Source organism: Halichoerus grypus, chromosome 2 (genome assembly GCF_964656455.1).
Source record: "Halichoerus grypus chromosome 2, mHalGry1.hap1.1, whole genome shotgun sequence".
In the NCBI taxonomy this organism is placed as follows: domain Eukaryota; kingdom Metazoa; phylum Chordata; class Mammalia; order Carnivora; family Phocidae; genus Halichoerus; species Halichoerus grypus.
In genome coordinates this window covers 178,369,376-178,395,934 of record NC_135713.1, presented here as the reverse complement: position 1 = coordinate 178,395,934, position 26,559 = coordinate 178,369,376, and the positions used below count along the sequence as shown (strand labels likewise).

The following is a 26,559-nucleotide window of genomic DNA, read 5'->3' as shown; positions in this document are numbered from 1 at the left end:
TCTAGCCATCCTGCCCCATCCCTTTCCCCATGTGTCCTGGGGCCTTGCGCACTTGTCCACAGGCTTCCTCTCTGGCCGTGCCACATCAATGAGCTTTCTCTCCCCTTGGCGGCAGAAGCCTATTCTAGCTGGCACCCTGGACTTTGACACTTCCTACATCTTGGCCATCTCTCTAGTCCAACTGCAGGGTCCCCGCCTCCGGCCACAACCCTCAATCCTGTCCCCTCTCCCCTCGCCTGCCTTGCTTCTTGACTCCATCAAGACCTCAGACCCCTTGTCCTCTGCCCTTCTGGTGTCTCTAGTTCTGTCTCCCTCCCTCCCTCATTCTTAGTTTCACTTCCTGCCGTAACCCCTCGCTGCTCAACCCCGGCTCCTTCATCCTTCTCCCAGAACAGCCCTGCCACCCCCAAGCTTGGGTCAGCCCCACTGTCCACCTCCTTGGCTCCTACTCCCAGGTGCCCAGCCCTGGCGGCCAACGCCGTAGCGGGTGGGGCTGTTGCCTGGCTGTGGGGTTCGCCCGGGCTTAGGGCCGCCTCTGCTGTGTGCTGAGACTCTGCTCCCCTCCGTGTCTGACCTGTCCCCCTGCCTCCCGGGAGAACAGAGCCGCCCCCTGTGACCAGCTATGCCCTGTCCTCGCTAGTAAGTACTTTACCCCTCTGTCCCCCAGCGTCCCTCCCAGAACAACACCTGAGGCTCCTCTCTGCTGACATCCTTTCCTCCAAGAGTCCACTCAGTTACTACCTTTCTCTATCCTTACGCCGTCTCTAGGCTCTCCCTGGGATGCGGGCATGCACAGGTTTTCCCCAGCCTACTACACCAGCCCCTCCAGCTCCCGTGCTTCCTTTTTTTAAGATTTTATTTATTTATTTGACAGCGAGAGAGGGAACACAAGCAGGGGGAGGGGCAGAGGGAGAGGGAGAAGCAGACTCCCCGCTGAGCGGGGAGCCCGATGTGGGGCTCGATCCCAGGATCCTGGGACCATGACCTGAGCCCAAGGCAGATGTTTAACGACTGAGCCACCCAGGCACTCCGCTCCCGCCCTTTCTTAAGAGAATTCTTTATCCAGGCAAACCTCGGAGATACTGCAAGTTCGGTTCTGGACCACCACAATAAAGTGGGTCAGATGACTTTTTTTATTTCCCAGGGCGTATAAAAAAGTTATGCTTACACTATCCTGTGGTCTGTTCCACAGGCACTGATGTGATGTGTAAAAAAACAGTGTACGTACCTTAAGGGAAAAGGGCCCTATTGCTAAAAATGCTAGCCGTCATCTGAGCTTTCTGTGAGCGGTGATCACTGGTTATAGAACACTGTAACAAGTACAATTTTAAACAGTTTGAAATATTGCAAGAATTACTAAAATGTGGCCCAGAGACATGAAGTGAGCAGATGCTGTTGGGAAAATGGTAGCGGCCGACTTGCTTGCTGCGGGGCTGCCCACAAACCTTCGATTTATAAAAAGTGCAGTAAAATGAGGTATGCCTCTGTTTACTGCTGTCTCATCTTCTTTACCTCCTATTTATGCCTTCGCCTAGAGCCTTCTGGGCTGGGGGCTGGGGCTGGGGGCAGGAGAGAGTGGGTGCTAGGGAATCCAGTGCACATTAGCTCTAGGACGCAATACACGGATCTCCTCCATGGCCGCGGTGAGATTGGGCAGCCCCGCGCTAACCCACCTGGCTCTGTCCTCGTAACTCTGCTGGAGCTCTTGTCCCCAGGGGCATGCTGGCTTCCCAATCCCAAGGCCAGCAGATCCTTCATGGGATTCTTTTCATGGATGTCTTTGCCACCCTGTTGGCCTTTCCCGTGCCTTGGATGTTGCTGTGTCCCGTACTCTGTCCTTGGTAACATTCTCTTCTGTGTGTTCTTTGGGCAGCCCTGTCCTCTCCAACTGCTTTAATGACACATAGAAGGTGATGATGACTCCCAAGTCAGTATCTCCAGCTCAGAACTTTTGGCCCCAGAACTATTTCTCCATTTGCTTCTGAGATGTCTCCATGTCGATGTCCCTCATACATCCCCTGTTCAGCATATCCCAAACTATATTCATTAGTACACCAGACCCTCTGCCCACCCACAAAGCCAGCGAACTCCATGTGTCCCAGTCAGGTGCCTGAGCCAGAAACCAGAGAGCCATCCTTGTCTTCTCCTACCCCTCACCCCGCTCATCCAATTGGTTTTACCTAAAAATGAATTCTTTTTTTTTTTTTTTAAAGATTTTATTTATTTATTTGAGAGAGAGAGAGAGAGAGAGAGCACGAGCAGGGGGAGGGAGAAGCAGACTCCCCGCTGAGCAGGGAGCCCAATCCCAGGACCCTGAGATCATGACCTGAGCTGAAGGCAGATGCTTAACCGTCTGAGCCACCCAAGGTGCCCCTAAAAATGAGTTATTAAAATATAGCCTTATTGAAATATAATTCACATACCATACGACTCACCCATTTAAAGTATACAATTCAGTGGCTTTCCATATATTCAGAGTTTTACAACCATTACCACAATCAATTTCAGAACATTTTCACTACCCTCCCATCCCAGAAAACCTCATACCCCTTAGGTATTAACCACCAGCCCCTCCTTAGGCCACCACCAATAACTTCCCGTCTCTGCAGACTTGGCTGTGTTAGCTATCTTATAACTATGGAGTCATACGGTATGTGGCCTTTGGGGTGTGGCTTCTTTCACGTCGCATGATATTTACAAGGTTCATCCATGTCGGATGTGCCACTGGTCCCCATTTTGTAAGGCTGAATAATAGTCCATTGTGTGGATAGACCACAGTTTGTCTCTTCATCTGTTGATGGGCACCTGGGTTGTTTCCACCCTTTGGCTCTGATGAGTGCAGGGGATAACTCATGGGCAAACATTTGTTTGAGTTCTTATTTTCGGTTTTGGGGTGGGGGGGAATCTACCTCAAAGTGGAATTGCTGGGTCATATGGTAACTCTATGTTTAATACCCACGTGTTAAGATTCTTCATCCATCCCTTTTCCAGGCTCTCTAGTGGCTGCTTTCAGAGTGCCTTTCCAATACAAATCACTCCTTAGTTTAATATCTTTCGGTTCCCAGAAGATCAGAGCCAGATTCCTGGGCATAAACTGGTCTCTGCCTACCTCCTGCCCCATTTCCCAACGTCTGTCCATGTACACACTCCCTTCAGGCCCTGCCTGGCCAGTTCCTTGGCTTGGACCTCATTCCTTTGGCCCCTCATTCACATCTAGCTTCCTATACTCACATCTACCATTTAAGACTCAATGTGGGACCACCTCTTCCTTAAGGTCCCCTCTGAGCCCTTGGATTCTCTTTGTCTGTCTCCTGCTGGTCCTTCTTAAGTGCAGTTTACTTCTGCCTCAGGGTCTTTGCACATGCTCTTCCCTTAGCCTGGAACATTCCTGAACTTGCTACATGCTGTAGCAGAGTGCCACACTGGCTTGTTTGCAAGTTTTCCAGAACTCAGAGCATAGCACAAGTCAGGCAGAGAGCCTGGATGAGAAGTGAGGAGGCCCGGGCCTGATCCTGCCATTACTTGTCCAGCTTTGTGACCTTCTTTGGACAAGTCCTGGGTCTTTTCTCAACTTTAATTCCCTGATCAGTACAGGACATGGCTGGACTGTGTCACCAGTGAGGATCCTTCCAGACCGAAGATTCTATAGCTCTGAGCCACTTTGGAAAAGGTATTAGGGTAAATTCTGTACTTGGCGGTGTACTGGAGGCCAGGCTTCTGTGGAAATTGGATTCATCTTGAAGAAAACTGCTATGTGATATTCAGACCTCGGTGGTACTGTCACTGCTTTGAGCCGTGGCTCCCACTGATGCCGCGTGGTTCTACCTGAGCCAATGGATTGCGTTTAGGATGCCATATTGTGTGAAAAGTGACAGCTCAGATGCTTTGGTCCCTGTGTGTATGTTAATCTTTCCTTCTTAGCTCTTCTTTTCTTTGCCTTTCTTTGCCTTAGTAGTCTATGTTCCTGGTCCTTCTTATTTATTTTTTTAAGTAGGCTCCAGGCCCCATGTGGGGCTTGAACTCACAACCCTGAGGTCAAGAGTTAACAAGCTCTACCAACTAAGCCAGCCAGGGGCCCCTCCTGTCCCCTATTTTTTGAAATCCCTTTTAGCAGTAGGATCGTAAGCACACTGATATCTTCACATGCATGGGTTAACACGCATAGAAGATGGTGGAAATAAAAAATACAAAATAAAAATAAATTTTAAAAAAAGATGGTGGAAAGATAGTCGGTGGCTAACTGAGTGGTTGTACCACTTGACTTTCCTGTGTGACGTGTAGCTCCAGTCAGCCAGTCTCCTATTTGTGGATAACCCTGTGGGCACTGGGTTCAGTTACGTGAACAAGAGTGACGCATATGCCAAAGACCTCGCCACGGTGGCCTCAGACATGATGGTTCTCCTGAAGACTTTCTTTGATTGCCACAAGGAATTTCAGGTGAGCAGTGACTCGGGGACAGGTGAGCAAAGGGGCTAGCAGTCACCCTGCTGCAGCCATCTGAATTAACATGTTTCCCCAAGAGTTCAATGTTCAGCCATTACCAGAGAAAACTTTTCTGCACCCGAGAGCAGGTTGTGGCCTTTTGTTTCTATCATCTCAAAGTGGTTTTGAGCTTGAAAGAATGACCTTAGAGCCCAGTATTCTAATCAGATATGGGGGAAAAGACCAAGAAAAGCAGATTTGTTTTGTCTGGCCATTACATGTGGTAGAAATTTGAAATTAACTCATGTGGGGAAAAAAAAAGGCATCCGGGATATTTATTCTTTGTAAATTCCTTTTCTTGCTAGACGATTCCATTCTACATTTTCTCAGAGTCCTATGGAGGCAAAATGGCGGCTGGCATTGGTCTAGAACTTTATAAGGTAACGGGGAAAATGACTTTGTTGTTTGGTTTCAGACAGACACTGATTCTGTTTCTTTCTATATCACCTGATATTGAGTGTACTTTGAGTGGGACCTTGTATAAAGTCTGTAATAATAACCACAAAAAGTTTCAAAGAGGACAGTGAAGGTTGCCCTAGCCAATGTGGAACAAGCTATAAAGAAAGCTACAGCGAGTAAACCAATGTGGTACTAACATAGCAGCAGACTAGCGGATTAAATGCGGCAGGATATGATGTGTACATGTGTGTATGTAAATAACGTGTCATGCATATGATCATATGGCATTGTCATATCCGATGATAAGATGGCATTTCAAATCATTGGGCCGCAGATAGAATATTCAATGAATCGTATGGAAACGAACGGCTCTCGCTTTGAAAAACCGTAACGTGGAATTCTTTCTTTCATAAAACATTAGTTCTAGATAGATTAAAAATCTAAACATAAAAATCAAAACTGTAAGAAAACCTGAGGCTTTCCTTCATTTTTAAAAAATTTTTATTTTCTTGGGGGGTGGGAGGATGGGTTAGCTTGGTGATGGGTATTGAGGAGGGCACGTTCTGCATGGAGCGCTGGGTGTTATGCACAAACAATGAATCATGGAACACTAGATCTAAAACTAAGGATGTAATATATGGGGATTAACATAACAATAAAAAATAAAAAATTTTTTATTTTCTTTAAAATTTTTTTTTTTAATGTTTTATTTATTTATTCATGAGAGTCGGAGAGAGAGAGAGAGAGGCAGAAGCAGAGGGAGAAGCAGGCTCCCTGCGCCCAATGCGGGACTTGATCCCAGGACCCTGGGATCATGACCTGAGCCGAAGGTAGATGCTCAACCATCTGAGCCACCCAGGCGCCCCTATTTTCTTTTAATTTTAAATATTTTTTTTTTTTGGAGAGAGAGAGAGTGAGTGAGTGCTCGTGAGCCAGGGAGAGGGGGAGGGGCAGAGGGAGAGAGAATCTCAAGCAAAGTCCATGCCCAGCACAGAACCCAACGTGGGGCTCCATCTTACAACCCCAAGATCCTGACCTGAGCCTAAATCAAGAATTGGACACAACGGACTCAGCCACCCAGGCGCCCCTGAAGCTTTCCTTCATACGATGGAACACCCAAAAGCCAAAAAGGATAAGGTTGACATATTTAGACCACATTCAAATTTAAAACTTAAGAGTTCCATAGATAATTTCAAAAGATGTATATATATACACACACAAATATATGATAGAAAAAGTATTCATATTGATAACTATAAAAAAGGACAATATCCTAGTAGTGAATTGGCAAAGAATATAAACAAGCCATTTATAGAAAAAAATGTAAACAGCCCATGAAGATCAGACAAATGCTCAACTTTCGTTAGTAGCTAAATCTGTAAGGCTTACAAATATTTAGAGATTGATGACACCCAGTTTTGGTAAGAAGTCAGGGAAATAAGTGCTCTCCTGCACTCTTGGTGGGAATGGAGATAGGTAAGTCATTTTAAAAGAGCAATTAGGCAGTCTCTGTCAACTTTTAAAATCTATATGCCCTTGGACCCAATAATTTCAGTTCCAGGAACCTGTCCTTGGGAATTCTTTTTTTTTATATAATTTTTCTTTAAAAGATTTTATTTATTTGAGAGAGAGAGAACGAGAGAGAGCACATGAGAGGGGGGAGGGTCAGAGGGAGAAGCAGACTCCCTGCCAAGCAGGGAGCCCGATGAGGACTCGATCCCGGGACTCCAGGATCATGACCTGAGCCGAAGGCAGTCGCTTAACCAACTGAGCCACCCAGGCGCCCAAGTCCTTGGGAATTCTTAAATGTGTGTGTGTCAGAGGAATTTTTTTTTTTAACTTTTATTTATTTATTTATTTGAGAGAGAGAGTCAGTGAGAGTGTGGGATGGTGGGGGAGCAGAGGGAGGAGAGAGAATCTTTTTTTTAAAGATTTTATTTATTTATTTGACAGAGAGAGACACAGCGAGAGAGGGAACACAAGCAGAGGGAGTGGGAGAGGGAGAAGCAGGCTTCCCACCGAGCAGGGAGCCTGATGCAGGGCTCGATCCCAGGAACCTGGGATCATGACCTGAGCCGAAGGCAGACGCTTAACGACTGAGCCACCCAGGCGCCAACACATCTTTTTTAAACACATTTTTTTTTGTTTGAGGACAGCTGACACACAATGTTACATTAGTTTCAGGCGTGTATCACAGTGATTCACTTTCTCTATATAAGTTATGCTATGGAAAATACAAATATAACTTTTGACTCTCCCCAAACTTACCTACTAATAGCCTACTGTTGACCAGAAGCCTTACTGAGAACATAAACAGTCGATTCACATATTTCATATGTTACGTGTATTACATACTGTATTCTTACAATAAAGTAAGCTAGAAAATAAAATGCTATTAAGAAAAACGTAAGGAAGAGAAATACATTTACGTTACTGTATTGTATTTGTTGGAAAAAATTGGTGTATAAGTGAATCCGTGCAGTTCCAACCTGTGTTCAAGAGTCCACTATATATTCTTTTTTCTCATTTTATACAAATGATAGTATAGTCCTGAGGCATCCATCTCTCCCTCAAGGACCTCCTGAGGAGGCCCGCCACCCTTCAGTGACTGCCATGTGGACAGTGACCGTTGTACCCTGGTCCCCCCCCCACTCAACCCCCCAGCACCTTGTTAGAAATCCCAGACCGTAGGGGAAAGAGTGCCAGTGACCCTGGGAAAGAAGCTCGGGCCGCACCAGACCCCACGCACATCCTGCCAGCACTCTTGAAAACAGTAGAGAGAAACTTGAGCCGTTCTTCCTCATTTTGCAAATGGCAGCAGGAAAGAGTTGCTCTTGCTCTCTACTGGGTCTCTTAGGTCTTCGGATACCCAGGGAGTCTTAGAAAGGATGGGCAGAAGTTTTCTGTGCTTGGGAGAGGTGGTGCATAAAGGCTTGGCTCCCTCCTGCTGAAGAAGGGACGGAGGTCCCTGGGTTCCCTTGGCAAGAATGTTTCTGGGCTCTTCTTTCAGGCCATTCAGCAAGGGACCATCCAGTGCAACTTTGCCGGTGTCGCTTTGGGTGACTCGTGGATCTCCCCTGTTGGTAAGTACACAATCCTCAGATACTTCTTTACTCCTTTTCTCCATCCTTGCCTGGGACTTTGGGCTGTGTGGTGCAGATCAGAAAACAGGGAAACAGGATTTTCTGGGTCCTTAGAGATGTCAACACAAAAAGTGTTAACCCCAGAGGTGTCCAAGAAATTTGGGGATGAGAACTCATTTATAGAGCTCCCTACCATGGACTGCTGCTGGCCAGACTGAATTCTCTTATTTGATTCTTACACCAAAAGAATCACATTTTACAGTTGAAGACTTTTTTTTTTTTTTTAAGAGTGGGAAGGGCAGAGGGGGAGAGAGAGAGAATCTTAAGCAGGCTCCATGCCCAGCGCAAGCCCAAGGCAGGGCTCGATCTCACAAGCCTGAGATCATGACCTGTGCCAAAATCAAGATTTCGATGCCTAACTGACTGAGCCACCCAGGCACCCCTACAGTTGAAAACATTTTATTTTTTTTATTATTATTTTTTAAAAGATTTTATTTATTTATTTGACAGAGAGAGACACAGCGAGAGGGAACACAACAAGGGGAAGTGGGAGAGGGAGAATGAAAACATTTTAAAGACTAGAGAGGTGATGGAGTTTGCCCTCTGACACACAGCATGAGTGGCCTGGTCAGGATTCAAACCCCAGTCTGTTGGTTATTTGTCACTGCCACTAGAATGAGCATTTGGGGTGAAATTCCCGTGTGTTGCTCACCGTGGTGATGAGACAAGGTTACCATTAGGTCCTGCCGCTCAGGTTCATAGTTTCATAACCAGAGTGTCCTCTTTGGGAGTACAAATAAAAGTTGTTTGTGATGCAGACATCTGGGGTGTGGCTCCCGACATCTGAGATAGTCACGTTGGTGGGGTTAACTCTAACACAGGATTTCTAAATCTCAGGGCTATTGACATTTTAAGCCACATAATTCTTTGTTGTGGGCGCTGTCCTGTGCGCTGTAGGATGTTAGCAGCGTCTCTACCCTTTAGATGCCGGTATACACACCCCGGTGTGACACACACAAACTCCCCCAGACCACGCTGGGTGTGGAGCCTGCTTAAGATTCTATTTCTCGGGCGCCTGGGTGGCTCAGTTGGTTAAGCGACTGCCTTCGACTCAGGTCATGATCCTGGAGTCCCGGGATCGAGTCCCACATCCGGCTCCCTGCTCAGGGGGGGGTCTGCTTCTCCCTCTGACCCTCCCCCCTCTCATGCTCTCTGTCTCTCATTCTCTCTCTCTCAAATAAATAAATTAAAAAAAAAAAATTCTCTTTCTCCCTCTCCTGCCCCTCCCTCCCCACCCCCAACCCCCACTCCCTGTTCCCGCACGTGTGCTCTCTCTCAATTAAAAAAAGAAAAAAGAAAAAAAGAAATCTTCTGCCCAGATCTGAATCCCTCCTTTCAGATCCACTTCAGTTCTACCCCTCCATCCCAGGAATACTCTGTTTTTGAGAGAGAGATACTGTTAATTTATATATGAACAATTATTAATTGCTAGGTAGTAGGCATGTGCTAGGTGCTAGGAAAGGTGCACAGGCATGCTCCGTGTCCTCAAAAAGACCTGCACAGTTCAAGATGGTAGCTGTAGCCGTATGCCACTAAATTTACATTAATTAAAATACAATAAAAATTTAACTCTTTCAATTGCACTATCCACATTTCAAGTGCCCAGTAACCACATGTGACTATTGACTTGTCCTGGACCACATAGATAGAGAATATTTCCATCATTACAGAAAGTTCTGTTGCACATCGGAGGTTGGCAGACTACAGCCTACAAGTTGAGTCTGTCCTGCCACCCTCCTTTGGTAGAGAAGTTTTTTACTGGGACACAATCATGCCCATTCATTTACATGTTGTCTGTGGCTGCCTGGAGGCTGCCGCGACAGGGTCGAGTAGTTGTAACAGAGGCCGCCGGGCCTGCAAAGCAAAAAAGGTTTACTGTTCGTTCCTTTATAGAAAAGTTTTGTCCCTCCCTGGTCTAGACCAAGCAGGGAATGGGGTGCACTGGAGAATTGCAGACGATTCTCTATTTCAAGAAACTAAGGCACAAGGGCGCCTGGGTGGCTCAGATGGTTAAGCATCTGCCTTCGGCTCAGGTCATGATCCCAGACTCCTGGGATCGAGTCCCGCAAGGGGCTCCCTGCTCGGCGGGGAGCCTGCTTCTCCCTCTGCCACTCTCTCTCTCTCTCTCTGTCTCTTATGAATAAATAAATGAAATCTTAAAAAAAAAAAAAAAGAAACTAAGGCACAAGCTTGATAGTTAAGTTGGAGAGGTGAATGATAGCAAGGTTCCGGAGGACCTGGTATGCCCGCGTGTCTCAGAGTGTACCCTGAAGAATACCAGACCCAAAGAGGTGCTGTACAAAGGGCTTCGTAGTTAAATAAGTTGCCAGGGCTAAATACTGGCGCCACCTCCTCAAGCTTTCACAGGCATGTTAAAGGCTCTGAGAAGTCCTGCAAGGGCAGGGCCGGGGGGGTATATTCTGTTTTGCATAGCCTCAAAGATACTTAACTGAAGAATCATTTTTTCTTCTCTAATACCTAGGCTGAACTCCTGTAGTACTGAGGTTACTTGAAACACACTTTGAGATGCTTGGCCTTAGGGAACGATTGAAGGCTTTTAAGCAAAGGAGTGACATATTCAAATGTGCCAGTTGCGGTCCTGGATACTTTGTTGGCACATCTCAGTGGTCCTAGCCTTACCTAGAGTTACGGGAATTATGAATCTGTCAAAGCAAGCCCAACTACTCTCTTTGAGGCAGGCATTGTTTTACTCATTTGTATCTCTCAAACTCCTTGCTGGCTTCAGACCCTTTGTAAATTTTCAGTATGTTTGTGGAATAGAAAAGAATTGGTTGAGGGGCGCCTGGGTGGCTCAGTCGTTAAGCGTCTGCCTTCGGCTCAGGTCATGATCCCGGGGTCCTGGGATCGAGCCCCGCATCGGGCTCCCTGCTCGGCGGGAAGCCTGCTTCTCCCTCTCCCACTCCCCCTGCTTGTGTTCCCTCTCTCGCTGTCTCTCTCTGTCAAATAAATAAATAAAATCCTAAAAAAAAAAAAAAAAAAAGAATTGGTTGACAGTATAGTCATAGGCACTTGAATTACAAAATCCTTAGTCTCCTTCCTTAATTAGCTCCTTGGCAGAAGCAAGTGTCCCCAAACTGGAGGAGCAAATACAGAGCAGAAATGTGAGGGCGGGGGAAATATTCTAAGCTTTCAAAAAGCCTAGAGGTCTGACAGGAATTTTCACTGTGTGCACACACACACACTCGCTGCTCCAGTATTAGGCCAAATTAACGTGTCATTAGCCTTGAGTCAACAGAAAGGCCCTCACATCAACCCACCTCCCGACGACTGAGCCCTCAGCCCTGCAGGGACATCAGTGAGTGAAGGAGCCTATAGACCTGAAGCCACCAGCCTTCTTGCTTCTGTCTCCGCTTTGGGAGGGAAGCTAGTTTGGGTTTTCTCCGGGAGGACAGAGCCACTGCGGACTTACTTTGTACATTTTGTCCACATGTGGTTTCCTTTAGATTCGGTGCTCTCCTGGGGACCTTTCCTGTACAGCATGGTGAGTGGATGAGTTCCCCCCTCTGCACCCTGGGTGGTAAGCAGCGCGGCTGATCTCTCCTGGCTCCGTGCCCAGGACAAACAGGCTAGCTGGGTTTGCCTAGGAGGTTGACACTGCTCCCTGGGGGCAAATTTAATGAACCATCAGCCCAGTTCCCCATTGCTCTGGGTATAAGAAACACAATGTTTAAAATCTCTCCAACTTTCTATGATAAAAATTTTCACCTGTGCAGAAAAGTTGAAAGATCCCTGTGAACACCCATATACCCACCATCTGGACTCCGCTCACGTTTCACTGTATTTCTTTCATCAGTGACGACGTGACTGGCCATACACTTTCATCTATAGGCCTTTCTCCTCGCACTCTCTCTGTCACCTGTCCCTAGCTGTGGTGATGCCAGGTCTGTGTCCCTGAGCGATGTGGACCTGGTCGTTCTCGGTTTGCATTCCAGTCTCTTCTCGATGACCAAGGCCTAGCAGAGGTGTCTCAGGTCGCAGAGGATGTCCTGGATGCCGTGAATAAGGGGCTCTACAAAGAGGCCACCCAGCTGTGGGGGAAAGCAGAAGTGGTCATTGAACAGGTAATGAGACAGGCTCGAGGGCAGCCCGCTTGCCGTGTCCCGGGGAGCCAGGACCCCCTGGTTGGTGCTGTCAGGATTTGGGTGTCTCCTGAGACTCCCCTCAGATCTGAAAATGATCAAGTGCTAAACGATAAAGCCGACGAGTCTGAGCAGTGACGAGCTCAGAAAGCCACCCCGGGCTTGCAAGACCTACTTGTCCCTTGACCAAATGTATGGACACTATAAGAAATAATATGTCTTGCAGAAGTGAATGTTTGAATCCTTGCCAGGCAACATTCTGTCCCCAGTGAGCCAGGGGGGAAGAATGCACAGCCGAGGACGAGTGTGCCGGACCCTCCTTAGCCCTCTTCTCCCTGTAAATTAACATGTGGGCCCTTGGTTTTCTCCAGCATCTGAGATCCACTTGGATGAGCTGCTCACTACCGCAAACCACCCCCCCCCCCCCCCCCCCGCCACACCGAAATCAGGCTGACAGCTGGTCTCAGAGCTGCATTTCTTGCTGGTCCAGGCACATTTACAAAGTTAAAGCTGTCCTTGGATAAGATGGAGAGCCTGTTGCCTTTCTGTTAGGCAGCTTTGATAATGGATAAATAAAACAAACAGCCAAATATCATTCTGTGTTTCAGAACACGGATGGGGTGAACTTCTATAACATCTTAACTAAAAACACTCCCACATCTGCAGTGAAGTCGAGCCTAGAATTCACCCAGAGCCCCCTAGGTAAGTGAACCTTGACGTTGCTAGACCCTGTCTCTGTCTCCATGCAAGAGGAAATCAATTCTTTTAGCTTTATTGACGTAATTTACATACCACAAAACTCACCCATTTTAAGTGTATGATTCAGTGGTTTTAGTGCATTCACAAAGCTGCACAGCCATCACCACAATCCAGTTCTAGAAATTTCCATCATGCCAGAAAGATCCCGTGTCTCCTGGCAGTCAGTTTCCGTTCCCACGCCCAGCCCCAGGCAGTCACTAATCTGTGTTTCTAGATACGGACGTTTCATATAAATGGAACCATTTATATGGGTGGTCTTTTGCATCTGGCTTCTTTCGCTTACCATAGTGTTTTTGAAGTTTGGAAACCAACTTCTGGCGCATTACACATTACAGTCCTTCTGAAGGCTGGATCGAGCTGTCTTTCAGCTGACCCAGCTTCGCCGCGCATGCTGAATGCCTGGCGTCCTCCCTCCGTAGGAGGCCTGTAAAGGCTTCGGGAGCCTCTAGATTCCACTTCCCAGCTGATCTCCTTTGGCCGAGCTGGATAATCTCAGCGGCCCCAAAGTACATAAAGTGCAGCAATCAAAATTAATAAAGCATCTCCACTTTCAATGTCTTTCTGGCTTTCTTCCTCCATCTGGGGTGAATGAAGGTGACGCTTTTCGTTTTCCAGCTGAAAGCCTCCCTCTTAGACACACTGTCCCAGCCGCTTGGGAAAGACGTGCTCTTGGTCGTATTGCCAGTCCTTTGACTCACCGGGTACCAGTTTGTTTCAGTTCACCTTTACCAGCGCCACGTGAGACACCTACAGAAGGATACCTTAAGTGAGCTCATGAACGGTCCCATCAGAAAGAAGCTCAGAATTATTCCTGAGGATTGCTCCTGGGGAGGTACTTCTGTGACCTAATTAAGGGCCATTTGTGGGGTTGCAGGGCAGTGGAGGGGCCAGTTCAAAGGCCTTAATTTGAAGAATGGGTTTTGGCGGTGGTGATGATAGGTTGCAGGTAGGACAGCCTTACTGGCCACGTTTTATAGGTGAGCAAACATAACGTGCCCGAATTGGTTCAGAATAAGAGGTTGGTAGGGAAGTGGGTGGGGAGGGAAATGCAATGATGGGTTAGGTGTTGATAAATCTTGTGGCAGCCAGGTTATGGGCACCTGGGAATCCTCTTACTCTTCTGACTTGTTATCAGTTTGAGGTTTTCCATAATAAAAAAAAAAAATCGAGATTAAAAAAAAGCCACGCCCAAAGCCACAGTTGGTTATGGGTGTGACTTCCATACAAAGGTCCTTTGGGGCAGGTTTTGACCAGCTCCCCGGCCAGGCTCCCCGCTCCCCCCAATCCTGATGCTGGATGTGGTTCCGGGGTCTACTGTATTCTGTTCTGGGGACCGTATTAGGAACTGCTGGGGGCAAGGGACAGTGCCCAGTGTAGTCCCCTTGCCCGTGGTTTGGCAGGCCGTGACTGAGAGAGAAAGCCCCGTGGCCCCAGCTGTGTCTGGTCCGGAAAGGACAAACTTGCCGGCCGACCCCCATACCCAGGGCTTGCGCTCCGGCGTGCAGTTCGGCCTACGCACCGGGGAGCCCGCCGGCCCGCGCTCATACCCCGCCTGCCACTGACGGGCTCGTTCTCCCTGGCCATGCGTCTTAGCCTCTCGGAGCCTCGGTCGCTTTAACCACTGCCCAAGTTAGGACTCCGTACCTCCCAGTTTACTAGAAGGAGAAACCACCTTGACGATGGCAAGGCCTCCAGTATCTGGTAGGTCCTCTTTAGCGAACAAAAGTTCTTTTGAAAACCTCCCTTTTTCCTTACCCTCCAACTCCAGAGTATATAGAGGGAGTATATATCCTTGATGACGAGGAAATGCGATCTTGTTTGTAAAGTGCTTGCGGACAGAAATGAAGAGTAGCTACTGTTATTGTGGGGTTCGCTGTCACGGTGATGACAGTCAGGAATCCGCCAGGAGTGCGGTGCTGACCATCTTCTCTCTTGCCTGGGGCTCATGGGGCTCATCCTCCCCGTGGCTTTCCTGAGGGCTAGCTCTGCACTGGTTTAGGTCTGATTTGGTTTATTACTAGGGTAGCCCCACTTGTGGCCCTGGTGTTACTTAGCAAAGGAGGAAAACTAACACCTGCCCCAACGCAGAGATTGTTCCCCGAGAGGACCGGCCTAACGAGTATTTTGTGAAGCTCCCTGTTTGCTTGGGCATTAGCCTTCAGGAGACTGGCTCCGGGCATGGATGTCTGGGCGGTCGGTCCCTGTTGGTGAAGCACAGTGGTTACTTTGGGTGCCGGAGCCCAGGAGGCTCTGGTCTGAAAGGTGCCCTGTGTTCTGGCAGATTGCAGGCTCTTACCTCTTTCTCTTTCCTCACGTGCAGGGCAGTCTGCCGATGTCTTCCAGAACATGGAGGGGGACTTCATGAAGCCGGTCATCAGCATTGTGGACGAGCTGCTGGAAGCCGGGGTCAATGTGACCATTTATAACGGACAGCTCGATCTCATCGTGGACACCATAGGTAAGGAACACGCTCTGAGGGGCACCTGGAGGCAGTTCCGTGGGGTGAGCTGGAAGGGAACTGGCCCTGGCCAGACATGCCAGTCGGGGATGGGGACATTGAAATGCCTGGAGGAAGGCCATTTCCTGTTACGTTCATCTGCCCCGACCTTGACCTCTTTGAAGAGGACAGAGCTGTTGAGGCAGTTGTTGAATGTAGGTGAGGTTTGATGGGATGGGGTCTGGAGCTGACGGCCAAGAAAGAATTTTTTTGTTCTGTTTTTGGTTTTTTTTTGTTTTTTGTTTTTTTCAAGAAAGAATTCTTGAGACATCTTTGGTGCAAAACGGTGGTTTTATGAAAGCACAGGGACAGGACCCGTGGGCAGAAAGAGCTGCTACTTCAGGGTTATGAGGGGTGACTGATTATATACTCTGGAGTTGGGGGTAAGGAAAAACGGAGGTTTTCAAAAGAACTTTTGTACGCTAAAGAGGACCTACAAGATACTGGAGGCCTTGCCATTGTCAGGTTAAGGTGGTTTCTCCCTCTAGTAAAGCATTAACATTAAGACACTTGGGAGTTTCCTTCTGGAAGTTAGGTGATTGATAAGAATGCTTTTTTCTTGGAAATCATGAAGATATTTGTAAACTGAGGGAGGCGCTGGTCTTGCTGGACTGTGATCTCTGTTAGTTAAACATTTGTTTTTCCTTCCCTTAGCTTTAGGGCAGCGGGGAGTGCCTGAGGAATGTCTCACAGATCCCACCTGGGGGTAGAGGGGGCAGTTTGCAGGTTGTCAGCTTGTGCTTGCCCTCAGCTAGCCTTCTGCGCCCTCATCACGGTGACCCCTTAGAGAAGCCTAGGCCTGCCAGATATTGAGGCCCTTATGCATGATTAAGAAATGCATGACACCTACTCCCACCACAAATAGAAAAGGAGACCTTTTCCTGGCCATGGGGTCAATGCACTGGTGAGTTGAGTCTTTGTCACTGTCCCAGTAGGTGGTAAGCTCTGCAAGCTGAATTGAAACTAAACCCTGCCGATTCTAAACCTGAGGACCCAGGGGAAATGGCCTTTGGGGTTCTTTTTCAGTAGAACCAGGTAAAGACTGAGAGGCAGGTTCTCAGAACCAGCAGGTAAATCGAGGCACACGGTCTGACAGGTATGACGCACCTCTTGAGGTCAGCGGGATTGAATATTTCCACCACTTGTAAGCCAAGGGCACTAAGGCCACTTTGAAAGGGTTCTGTGTTTCTTCCATGACCTGCCCTGCCCAGTGATCCACGTTAGCACCTTCCGACCCTGAGACCTCTCAGTCCTCCGGAGAGTCCTGCCACCTCCAGAGGTCCCCACTTGCCTTGCTTCAGAGCATACGGTGGTGGGAAAGGCAGAGGCAGAAGTAGTCAGGCTTCTCAGCGTTTAGGTTTCTCCCAGGTATCTTGGGCATCACTGGGAGTTTGCTGGAAAGGCAGTCTCAGGCCCTACCCAGACCTACCAACTCTGAATTTGCATTTTAAGCGGATCTCGGGATGGGTTCTGTGCGCATCACAGTTTGGGAATGGCGAAGTGATGGGATCTAGATTTTTGTTTCTACCCCACCCAGCTATTGATGCCAGGCCCTGCTCTTGCCCTCTCGCCAGGTCAGGAGGCCTGGGTGCGGAAACTGAAGTGGGCAGAGCTGCCCAAGTTCAACCAGCTGAAGTGGAAGGCCATGTACAGTGACCCGAAGTCTTCAGAAACGTCTGCTTTCATCAAGTCCTACAAGAACCTGGCTTTCTACTGGATCCTGAGAGCCGGGCACATGGTGAGGCCGTGTCCCTCAGCCTTTGTGGTGGGCTCTTAGCTGCTCTGAGGGTGAAGCCGTGGGCAGGCAGTTGATTATGCGAGTGCACTGCCCAGACTGGCCTTAGAGGAAGTGATTTGTTTTGGGAAGTGTTTCCGGGTCTCTAATGAAATCCTGCTATTAGTGCTTCAGTCCTTTGAATCTAGAGATCCTCATTTAAAACTAAATCCTTCTGAGAGCGTTAAGCTGGGCTCTGTCTTTTACTCTTTAGCTTAAATGAGTTTAATGTTACTTTCCTCTTAATCATTTGTCTTGGGGGAAGAAGGGAGAAATTGTCTTTCCCTCACATTTTCGGGGACCGAAAGCCAAAGTTAGCGCTCTGGAAAGCTGAGTCGCAGGGCATGGTACAAGGTAGGGGGAGTGTTCGAGCAGCAGTAGCTTCCAGATTTCCAGTTTGGAAGAGGCTTTGTGTGCAAAGATGAGGTTGTCTCGCTCCTGCACTTGCTAAGCGAACACACTGTCTCCCCTTAGGTCGTAGGTTGACTGAGTGGCTATCCATGGGCTGAGGGAGATTCTGGAGGGATAAATCCACTGTAAACACACGTGCAAAGGCGCCCGAGGGGTCGGGTGCTTCCCTCACGGTTAGGCTTTGGTCTGGCCACTTACATGCAGGTTCTCTCTTCTTCCCAGGACAGTGCTTTCCTGGAGGAGATTCACTGGGAGGGGTGGTAAGGTGCCCTGTGGGCGGCTCTCTCCGCTTGGCCCCCTGGTGCTTAGGACAGAATCTCCATAGAGAAGGGGCTGAGGGGTGGTGGTCTGGCTAGAAAACTGGTCTTGAAGCTCAGTTTGTACATCAAGCACATATAGTGTGTTTACTTGGATGGCCGAGGAGATGCTAAGAGGGATTTCAGCAGGAACTAAAGTGCTCTCCAGAAACCAACTCCTTAGGGGTATTACCTAGGCAAGGAGGAGGTGTAGGAGCAAGAAAAACAGCATGGGCAGGTCCAACGGAGCCTCAGGAGGGGCCCTGGGGAGAGATGAGGCCGGGGATACTTGTTAGGGAGCTCACACGTATCCCGAAAGCAACGGCGTGCGTTGAGGGTCTTAAAGCAAAGGAGTGAAATTGCCAGATTTGTCTAAGAAAAGGCATTCTAGCAACAAAGGTTTGGTCTGCTGCCCCAACTGATGGGGTGCCCCCCCAGGGGATGAGACTGGGGCAAATAGCTGATCTAAAGTGCTTTTTTTTTTTAAGATTTTATTTATTTATTTGACAGAGAGAGCACAATCGGGGGAGTGGCAGGCAGAGGGAGAAGGAGAAGCAGGCTCCCTGCTGAGCACGGAGCCCGATTTGGGGCTCGATCCTAGGACCCTGGGATCGTGACCAGAGAGGAAGGCAGACGCTGAACTGACTGAGCCACCCAGGCGCCCCTCTAAGATACTCTTATAGTAATCAAGGAGGGAGAGAAGTAGAGGAATTTGATAGTGTCAGAAGGGAGAACTGGCCGGACATGGTACCTGTTTGCCTGCAGAACCGCCATGTAGGATGCTCATAAGGCAGCTGAATATATACATTGTGTATATATGATCCGGAGTCAAATTTTTGCTCTTGGAGAGATTTGGGAGTCGAATATGAAAAAGGCCAGGGACGGACCAGTATTTAAAAGGCAGGAAGTGAAAGAAGGACCTACAAATGAGACTTGAGAGAGGGCAGCCAGAAAAGGAGGGAGACCAGGGACGTGGGCATCCACAGTCACCAGGGGCCGGTGGTGTCGCAAGCTGCCACCAACTCAGATAAAGGAGCGAAGTGTCAGCAGTGATTCGGGCACAGTGGTATCCGTAGTGCTCGTGGCAAGCGCTTTCGGTGCAGTGGCGGGCCTGGAAGGCAGCCCGGAAAGGGTGCAGCAGATGAATGGACAGTGAGGGAGGGAAGGCAACTTCCTCTCAGAAACCGGAAGGATAGGAATCTGCCCTTTTAAGAAACTTCATCTGAAGAGACCATGAACAAGGCAGCAGGACCCACGGTTAGGAGGGCATTTTGTTGGGGCTTGCTTTTTTTTTTTTTTTTTTTTAAGATTTTATTTATTTATTGAAGACAGAGACAGAGGGAGAGACAGAGAGAGCATGCGTGTGCGCGCATGAGCAGAAGGAGGAGCAGAGGCAGACTCCCCCTGGAGCAGGGAGCCCGATGCAGGGCTCGATCCCATGACCCTGGGATCATGACCTGAGCTGAAGGCAGACGCTTAACGACTGAGCCACCCAGGCAACTCCCTGTTAGGGCCTTACGTATTCTGAATACCCTCAATATCAACTAGGGAGGAAGCTAGTAGGAAGTCTTAGGGCACAGTGCTGTGAGAAGGGTCCCCGCAGGGGCAGGTGGGAGGGGAAGGAGGAAGGGGAGGGGAAGGAGAGCACATGCTCTTGCTCATATACTGGAGTTCAGGCCCATTTCCTCTGGCTTGTCACGGAGAGAACCAAGACATCAGTTGGGGCAGCCTTAAAATAGCTCCTGGACACTGGTATTAAATTATCCCCAACCACTTCCCCTTTTTTTTTTTTTTAAAGATTTTATTCATTAATTTGACAGAGAGAACAAGTAGGCAGAGAGGCAGGGAGAGGGAGAAGCAGGCTTCCCGCTGAGCAGGGAGCCCGATGCAGGGCTCGATCCCAGGACCCCGGGATCATGACCTGAGCCGAAGGCAGCTGCTTAACCGACTGAGCCACCCAGGCGCTCCAACCACTTCCCCTTTAGTTGATGAAATGTCTTTTTGGTGTGCGACTGTGCCTCCAGGGGACCTTGCTGGGCAAGAGGACTGGGGACAGCAGTGTGCCGTAGAGAATCATGGACCCATGGGCTTTCAGAACTTGATGGCCGTCAACTGGACGCCCATCTTTGTGGAGGAGAAACTGAGGCCTCTGTCCCTCCCCTTTCCGATGGTGTGTGGGAAGGGGGTTTATAAAGGAATTATTTGAAAAATCTAATTTTGGCTGGCTCAGGCAGTAGAGCGTGTGACTCTTGATCTCAGGGTCATGAGTTCGAGCCCCACATTGGGTGTGGAACCTATCTGAAAAATTCAAAGGAAAAACAAAAGAAAATTGAATAATAACAATAATACCAAAATGGGGTGCCACCCAAACAAAGCATCTTGTTCGTTTGTTGTATCTGTTGACAGATTTGCTATTAGCTTCCGTCTACTTTGTACTCCATTCCCAGAGAATCCTTTAAAATGTTTAGAATCTCCCCTCTTCCTCGAACAGGCTAGGTCCTGGTAACATAAGCACAAGTCTTCCAAGGAAATCAACAGGGACGCCTGGGGGGCTCAGTCAGTTAAGTGTCCGACTCTTGATTTTGGCTCAGGTCATGATCTCAGGGTCATGGGACTGAGCCTTGGGTGGGGCTCAGCCCTCAGTGGGGAGTCTGCTTGAGATTCTCTCTCTCCCTCTCCCTCCACCCCTCCCCCCACTCGCGCTCACTCTCTCTCTCTCTCTAAAAATCAATCAGTCAATCAATCAACAGATCAGCCCCAAATGGAACAGCAGGTTCTTTCCTAAATGCTGACTGCTTTAGACCCCTGCAACCTGATGAGCTTCTGTCCTGTGCAGGGGTTATTTCTCAGATGGGACCCTCCCGTAAGGGGCGCATTCAGGTGCAGATGTCCTCCTAGGCTGGTCGTGGAGCCGGCACTCCTCCTGGGAGCAGGGTCTCAGGATGTCGCCCCTGAACCCAGAACCCGGAGTGTGGACTTGGATACTGTTTGGTTCTAGGTTCCTTCTGACCAAGGGGACACGGCTCTGAAGATGATGAGGATGGTGACTCAGCAGGAGTAGGATGGACTGGCGGTGAGTTGCTTGGCCCTAGGGCTCGGGGGCCCAGAGTGAGGACCCGGGAAGCACCGGTCTCCCGCGAACCCGGCTGCCTGCGCGCGTGAAGGTTCCTGCCCGTGTGTCCAGAGAACAGACTCGCTGCCACCGCGGCAACTTGGAAATCATTTCTGCTTCTGAAAAACCCCCATTTTTTTCCAACGGATTTGTTTTAATCAAAATGAAGAGTTGAAACAGGTTGACATTTTGGTATGACAAAAGTAAATGATGTGATGTATGGGGGAAAAAAAGAGAAATACAGGTAAACAAAATAAACACCCTTTTCCTCCCTTCCCTGGGACAAGCTCTGTTATCAGTTTAGTGTCCATCCTTGCAAGCCTTTTTTTTTTGCTATATATGCATATATATTTTTTACAAAAATGGAATCATTACTGTATGTTGTTTGACTACCTGGCTCACATATCAGTTTGTCCTAAACGCCTCTTCATGTCAATAAATGTTCTCCTGTAACATTTTTAATAGCTGCTGAGCATTCCATTTTGTGGATGTACCAAATGCGCAACTGTGTCATGTGAGCAACGTCTAGTGTGTCTGCTAGAGACAGTGCTCTGGTGATTCATCCTGACAGTTATATTTTTATACACATCCTTCTTCTTTTCTTACAGCAAATTCCTAAAGGCACAATGGTTTAGTCAAAGAATTATAACTTCTCTTTAAAATTGAAATGATCTCTTTAATTTAAAAAGCAGGACCTCTAAGTTTTCACTTGCAGCCCACGGTCTGCAGAAGGGATGTCATAGTTTCTATGATGCCCCTGAAAGAAACACTGTGTCTTGTGGTTGTGGGGCTGAGTTATTAAAAACCAAACCCAGGGTCTTCCTGTGGAACTCAGTGAGGAGAGTGTTAATAGTGGGTTATGCATCTGAAACTAATAATGTGCTATATGTTGGCTAATCGAATTTAAATTAAAAAAAAAATAGTGGGTTATGTCTACATGACCATCCCCCTTGGACCTGAGACTGAAGCAGGCTTCTTGGGCAGAGGCACCCCGCACTTACCTGTGGTTCGCTATTGGGGAGAAAGCATTCCTGTGTGCCCCTGGACATGGAAAAACATGACAGGCTTATGCTGGATCCCGTTGGATCCTCCACCAGTGCATATTGTTTTCCTGTTGCTTCTGCGGGGTGTCCTTTGCCGGAAGAAAATTTAGCCACGAGTATAACTATTTACCGAATCTTGTGAGTCCTTCTGGCATTGAATTACAACACATTTGAATTCCCAACCTCACAGGGTCTCTTTCATTAGAAGTTAGGGTATTAGGGGGCACCTGGCTGGCTCAGTTGGTAGAGTATGTGACTCTGGATCTTAGGGTCTGAGTTTAAGCCCCATGCTGGGTGCAGAGCCTAATTTAAAAAAAAAAAAAAAAAAGGAAGTTAGGGTACTAGTTGGGAAAGAATCTGAGTTTGAACATTAGGATGGCCACATGGGCAGATTCCAGTGAATTCCAGATTCCTCAAACCTTTTTTGCCACTAGAAGCAGCCCTTCCGTCCCTGCCCAAGGAAGTCAATCTCCTCCTGCCCTAAGATCCTGTCACCAATTCCAAGATGCCCAAAGCCCTCTTTCTGCTACATTACATTCGCTCTCAACCCACACCCATGCCTTCATGGGACGTTCCCTGTGATCAGTTCACGTGGGGAGGAAGTCTGGGGCTTAGTTTACAGATAGTTCTGCACGGTGGGCATGCATCAGCTGAGAGTGGACAGAGTGGAAATCCTCCCAGGGGACAGAACTTGGGACAAGGTACCCATTTGTTCATTTTGCCTGGAAGGAGAGATGGTCAGAAGAAAGGGTACCAGATCACCATTTGGCTGGGTAGTTGGACTTGGAAAGAACATCAGTGAAAAATCAAAAGGCCTGAGGAAGAGGTATGAGGATAGACCTTTGAATGGCAGAATATGAAGCTAAGTTGTGTTCCACGTGAGTGCTCACCAAAGAGCAGAGGAAGATTTTAATAATCAGATGGCTAGAACGACCCATTCTGTAGACATCGGCCAGCCTCCTTCCCCAGCAGCTCCTGGGGACTCAATGCCAACCAAAGGAGCCATAGTGACAGCAATGGAGGTTATACATTTGCTCTTGGACATGGACTTGTGCTCACCAAGAGTGACCTGGCCACAGCTGCTGCTGAGTGCCTAATCTGCCAGCACAAGAGACAACACTGAGCCCCTGGTACAGTGTCATTGCCCGAAGGGATCAGCCAGCTTCCTGGTGTTAGGTTGATTACATTGGACCACTTTCATTATGAAAAAGGCAGCAAGTTGTTCTTATTAGAATTGACACTTGCTCTGGGCATAGATTTGCCTTCCCTGCCCACAGTGCTTCTGCCAAAACTGCCATCTGTGGCCTTAGAGAATGTGTCATCTGCCATCATGGTATTCACAGCACACGAAATGGAGAAGTGGGTTCATGCTCATGGCATTCACTGGTCTTACCATGTTCCCCCATCATCTTGAAGCAACTGCCCTGAAACATGGTTGAATGAGTTTTTGAAGATTAGCTTACAGTACCAGCTAGGTGGCGATCCTTGCAGGGCTGAGGCGATATCCTTCAGCATGTGGTATACGATCTAAATCAGCATCGTGCTTCTCCCACACCCCGGACCCAGGAGTCCAGGAATCAAGGCATAAAAATGAAAGTCACTCCTCCCCTTTCAGCCCTGTTGATCCAATAGTCAAATTTTTGCTTCCCATTCCTGCAACTTTAGCCTCTGCTAGTCTAGAAGTCTTAATTACAAAGGGAGAAATGCTTTCACCAGGAGACACAGCAAAGATTGCCTTGAAATGGAGCTTGAAGCTATCATCTGGAGTGTTTGGGCACTGAATAAAAAGGCAAAAGTACTGTCTGGAGTGATCCTGACTATCAAAGGGAATTTGGGTTGTTACTACATAGTGAGGATAAGGCAAGAGAATGCCAGAGATCCTTTGTGGTACCTTATAGTACTCCCATAGCCTCTGATTAAAGTAAAAGGAAAACGATAATAACCCAATTTATACTGGTAATGGCCCACACCCTCCACAAAGGTTTGGGTCATTCCACCAGGCGAGGAACTATGACCGGGGGGCTTGCTGAGGACAAAAGAAATAAGTAGTGAATGATGGTAGTTATAAATACTAGCTATGACCTCATGACCTGTTGTAGAACAAAGACTGTAATAGTTACGAGTATTTCTTCCTTATTGTGATTCGAATATATTTTAATAAATATTAGCCAATTTTTTTAAATCTCTTCTCTCAACGCTTTATCTTCTAATTTAAGATGTGCTCATAATAAATAACTTTATGTGTAAGTATTTAAGTTATAAGAGGAGTATGAACCAGCTCAGAAAAGAATGCACATTCTCCAAAGACAAACAAGGGTCTCTAGGGAGAAGGTCAGTGTGGTTTTGGCCGTACGGGGGATTTTGTATCGTGTTGCGCAGAAGCGTGATTTTGTTACTGTCTTTATTTGGAGAGTAAGTCTGGTTTAGGGCAATGTGTACAGGTGCCAAGTCCAAAAGGGATGGACCGTGGGGTCTTTGTAATGTTTCCACTTGCCTAGGCCAAATTATATTTTCCAGAATTACCTTTCCTGTATGTTTCTGATTAGAACGGCCCACAAGACTAGAGATTCTCATGGAGATTTGGAGGATGGAAATGAGACAGCGGCCAATTTTAGCTCAAACATGCTGTCATCTATCTGCCGGCTCAGCTCATTAGCAGCCAGGCCTGCCACGGCTCCACCTTCCCTTGGATCCTCCTGGAGCGTCTCTGCCTCTTGGGCCAGGTGAGTGTGCTTAGCTCTATGATGAGGACCCACCTGGCATGAGTTTCTGTCCCGTGGACTGTCCTCATGGACTCCAGCTCACGGGATTCAGACTGCTTTTCCTTCTCTACTTTATCTCTACTGTCCCTTCCTGACTGCCGGCCCTCTGTCCCTCAATCCCCAGCATCACATTTTGAAGGCACCAGCCTGAGGAGGACTGCCCACCCAGCTCCCACACTGCGTGAGTCCAGTCCCTACACACGCACACACACATGCATGTGCATGCACACAGTTCCACTTCTCTGACTGAATCCTGACTGATACCATAAATGAGATTCAGTTACTCTTTAATGGATTCAGAGTTGCCCACAACGGGAATCTGCATGTGTGACAATGCCTTTCTCTTCTATACATTGAGCAGCAACTTGATCGATGCAGAGCCCTGGGTCACATCTCGCCTTCCCTGTTGGCATCAACAGTTGCTGAGAAATTTGAAACCAACTTGACTTTGGTTTTTTGTTTGTTTGTTTGTTTTACTTTTATAAACGCTTAATTTTGAAACCTTGTTGCCGTACACTTCTTTGTTTAATCTTACAGATTGGTAACTTCAGGGGGTACATTGGTGTTTGTAGTTTTTTTTTTTTAAAGATTTTATTTATTTATTTGACAGAGAGAGAGAGAGAGAGACAGCTAGAGAAGGGAACACAAGCAGGGGGAGCGGGAGAGGGAGAAGCAGGCTCCTGGCTGAGCAGGGAGCCCGACGTGGGGCTCGATCCCAGGACCCTGGGATCCTGACCTGAGCCGAAGGCAGACGCTTAACGACTGAGCCACCCAGGCGCCCCGATGTTTGTAGTTTTTAATTAATTTTGCCTGATATTTAGTGAGCTTTTTGTGATTTTCTTTAGTGAGTTGTTTTTTTTTTTTTGAGAGAGAGAGAGAGAGTGAAGAGGGAGGGGCAGAGGGAGAGGGAGTAAGAGAATCTCAAGCAATGTCCGTGCTGAGCACAGATCCCAACAGGGGTCGCGATCTCACAACCTTGAGATCGTGACATGAGCTGAAATCAAGAATTGGACACTTAACCAGCTGAGCCACCCAGGCGCCCCCGTTCCGGGTACTTTTAACCAAGACTGCCATCAGCAGGTAGTAGCTAATACTGTGGTGCTAATCATTTTGCAACTTATAAATGTATCAAATCAATACACTGTATACCTGAAATTCACACAATGTGTCAATTGTATCTCAAAAAAAGCTGGGAAAAACAAGACTACATTAGCATCACTACTTCACTTTTTGATAAACTCTGGTCAATTTTTAAAAAGATTTATTTATTTATTAAGATTTTATTTGTTTATTTGAGAGAGCCAGAGAGAGCACAAGCAGGGGGAGCAGGAGAGGTAGAGAGAGAGAAGCAGGCTCCCCGCTCGAGCAGGTTGCCCAACGTGGGGCTCGATCCCAGGACCTGGGGATCATGACCTGAGCCGAAGGCAGATGCTTAACCGACTGAGCCACCCAGGCACTCCTAAGTTATTTATTTAAGTCATGTCTACACCCAACGTGTGGCTTGAACTCACAACCCTTAGATCAAGAGTCGTACGCTCGTCCAACTGAGCCAGCCAAGTGCCCCAAATTTGGTCAAGTTTTGACATTTCTAAAGTGCTTTTATTTTCTGTAATTTTGTTTCTCCTTATTTTCCCGTTATGCCAACTGGCGTTTCACCTTCTGACTGAAGTCTCCTCGTCTGCTTCTTCATTTCCTATTTCCTGGACTCCGTGTTTGCTCTAATCTCCTTGAAAGGGAGCAAAGTATTTAGACTTTCCTAATACAAACCTTCGAAGGAATGT

The 26,559-nt window shown here is 47.9% G+C and overlaps 1 protein-coding gene across 1 annotated transcript in view; it reads left to right on the top strand.

Annotated features, from left to right (window-relative positions):
* The window catches only part of SCPEP1 (serine carboxypeptidase 1), a 29,112-nt gene extending 7,677 nt beyond the window's left edge, over positions 1-21,435 (top strand). Inside the window, exons 4-13 of the mRNA XM_036106065.2 lie at positions 4,282-4,437; positions 4,788-4,862; positions 7,892-7,964; positions 11,489-11,526; positions 11,978-12,106; positions 12,733-12,826; positions 13,602-13,715; positions 15,204-15,341; positions 16,955-17,118; positions 20,860-21,435. Of these exons, the coding sequence (XP_035961958.2) occupies positions 4,282-4,437; positions 4,788-4,862; positions 7,892-7,964; positions 11,489-11,526; positions 11,978-12,106; positions 12,733-12,826; positions 13,602-13,715; positions 15,204-15,341; positions 16,955-17,118; positions 20,860-20,922 (1,044 nt within the window). The 3' untranslated portion in view covers positions 20,923-21,435. The remainder of the gene's footprint in view (positions 1-4,281; positions 4,438-4,787; positions 4,863-7,891; positions 7,965-11,488; positions 11,527-11,977; positions 12,107-12,732; positions 12,827-13,601; positions 13,716-15,203; positions 15,342-16,954; positions 17,119-20,859) is intronic.
* Positions 21,436-26,559: the final 5,124 nt, after the last annotated feature.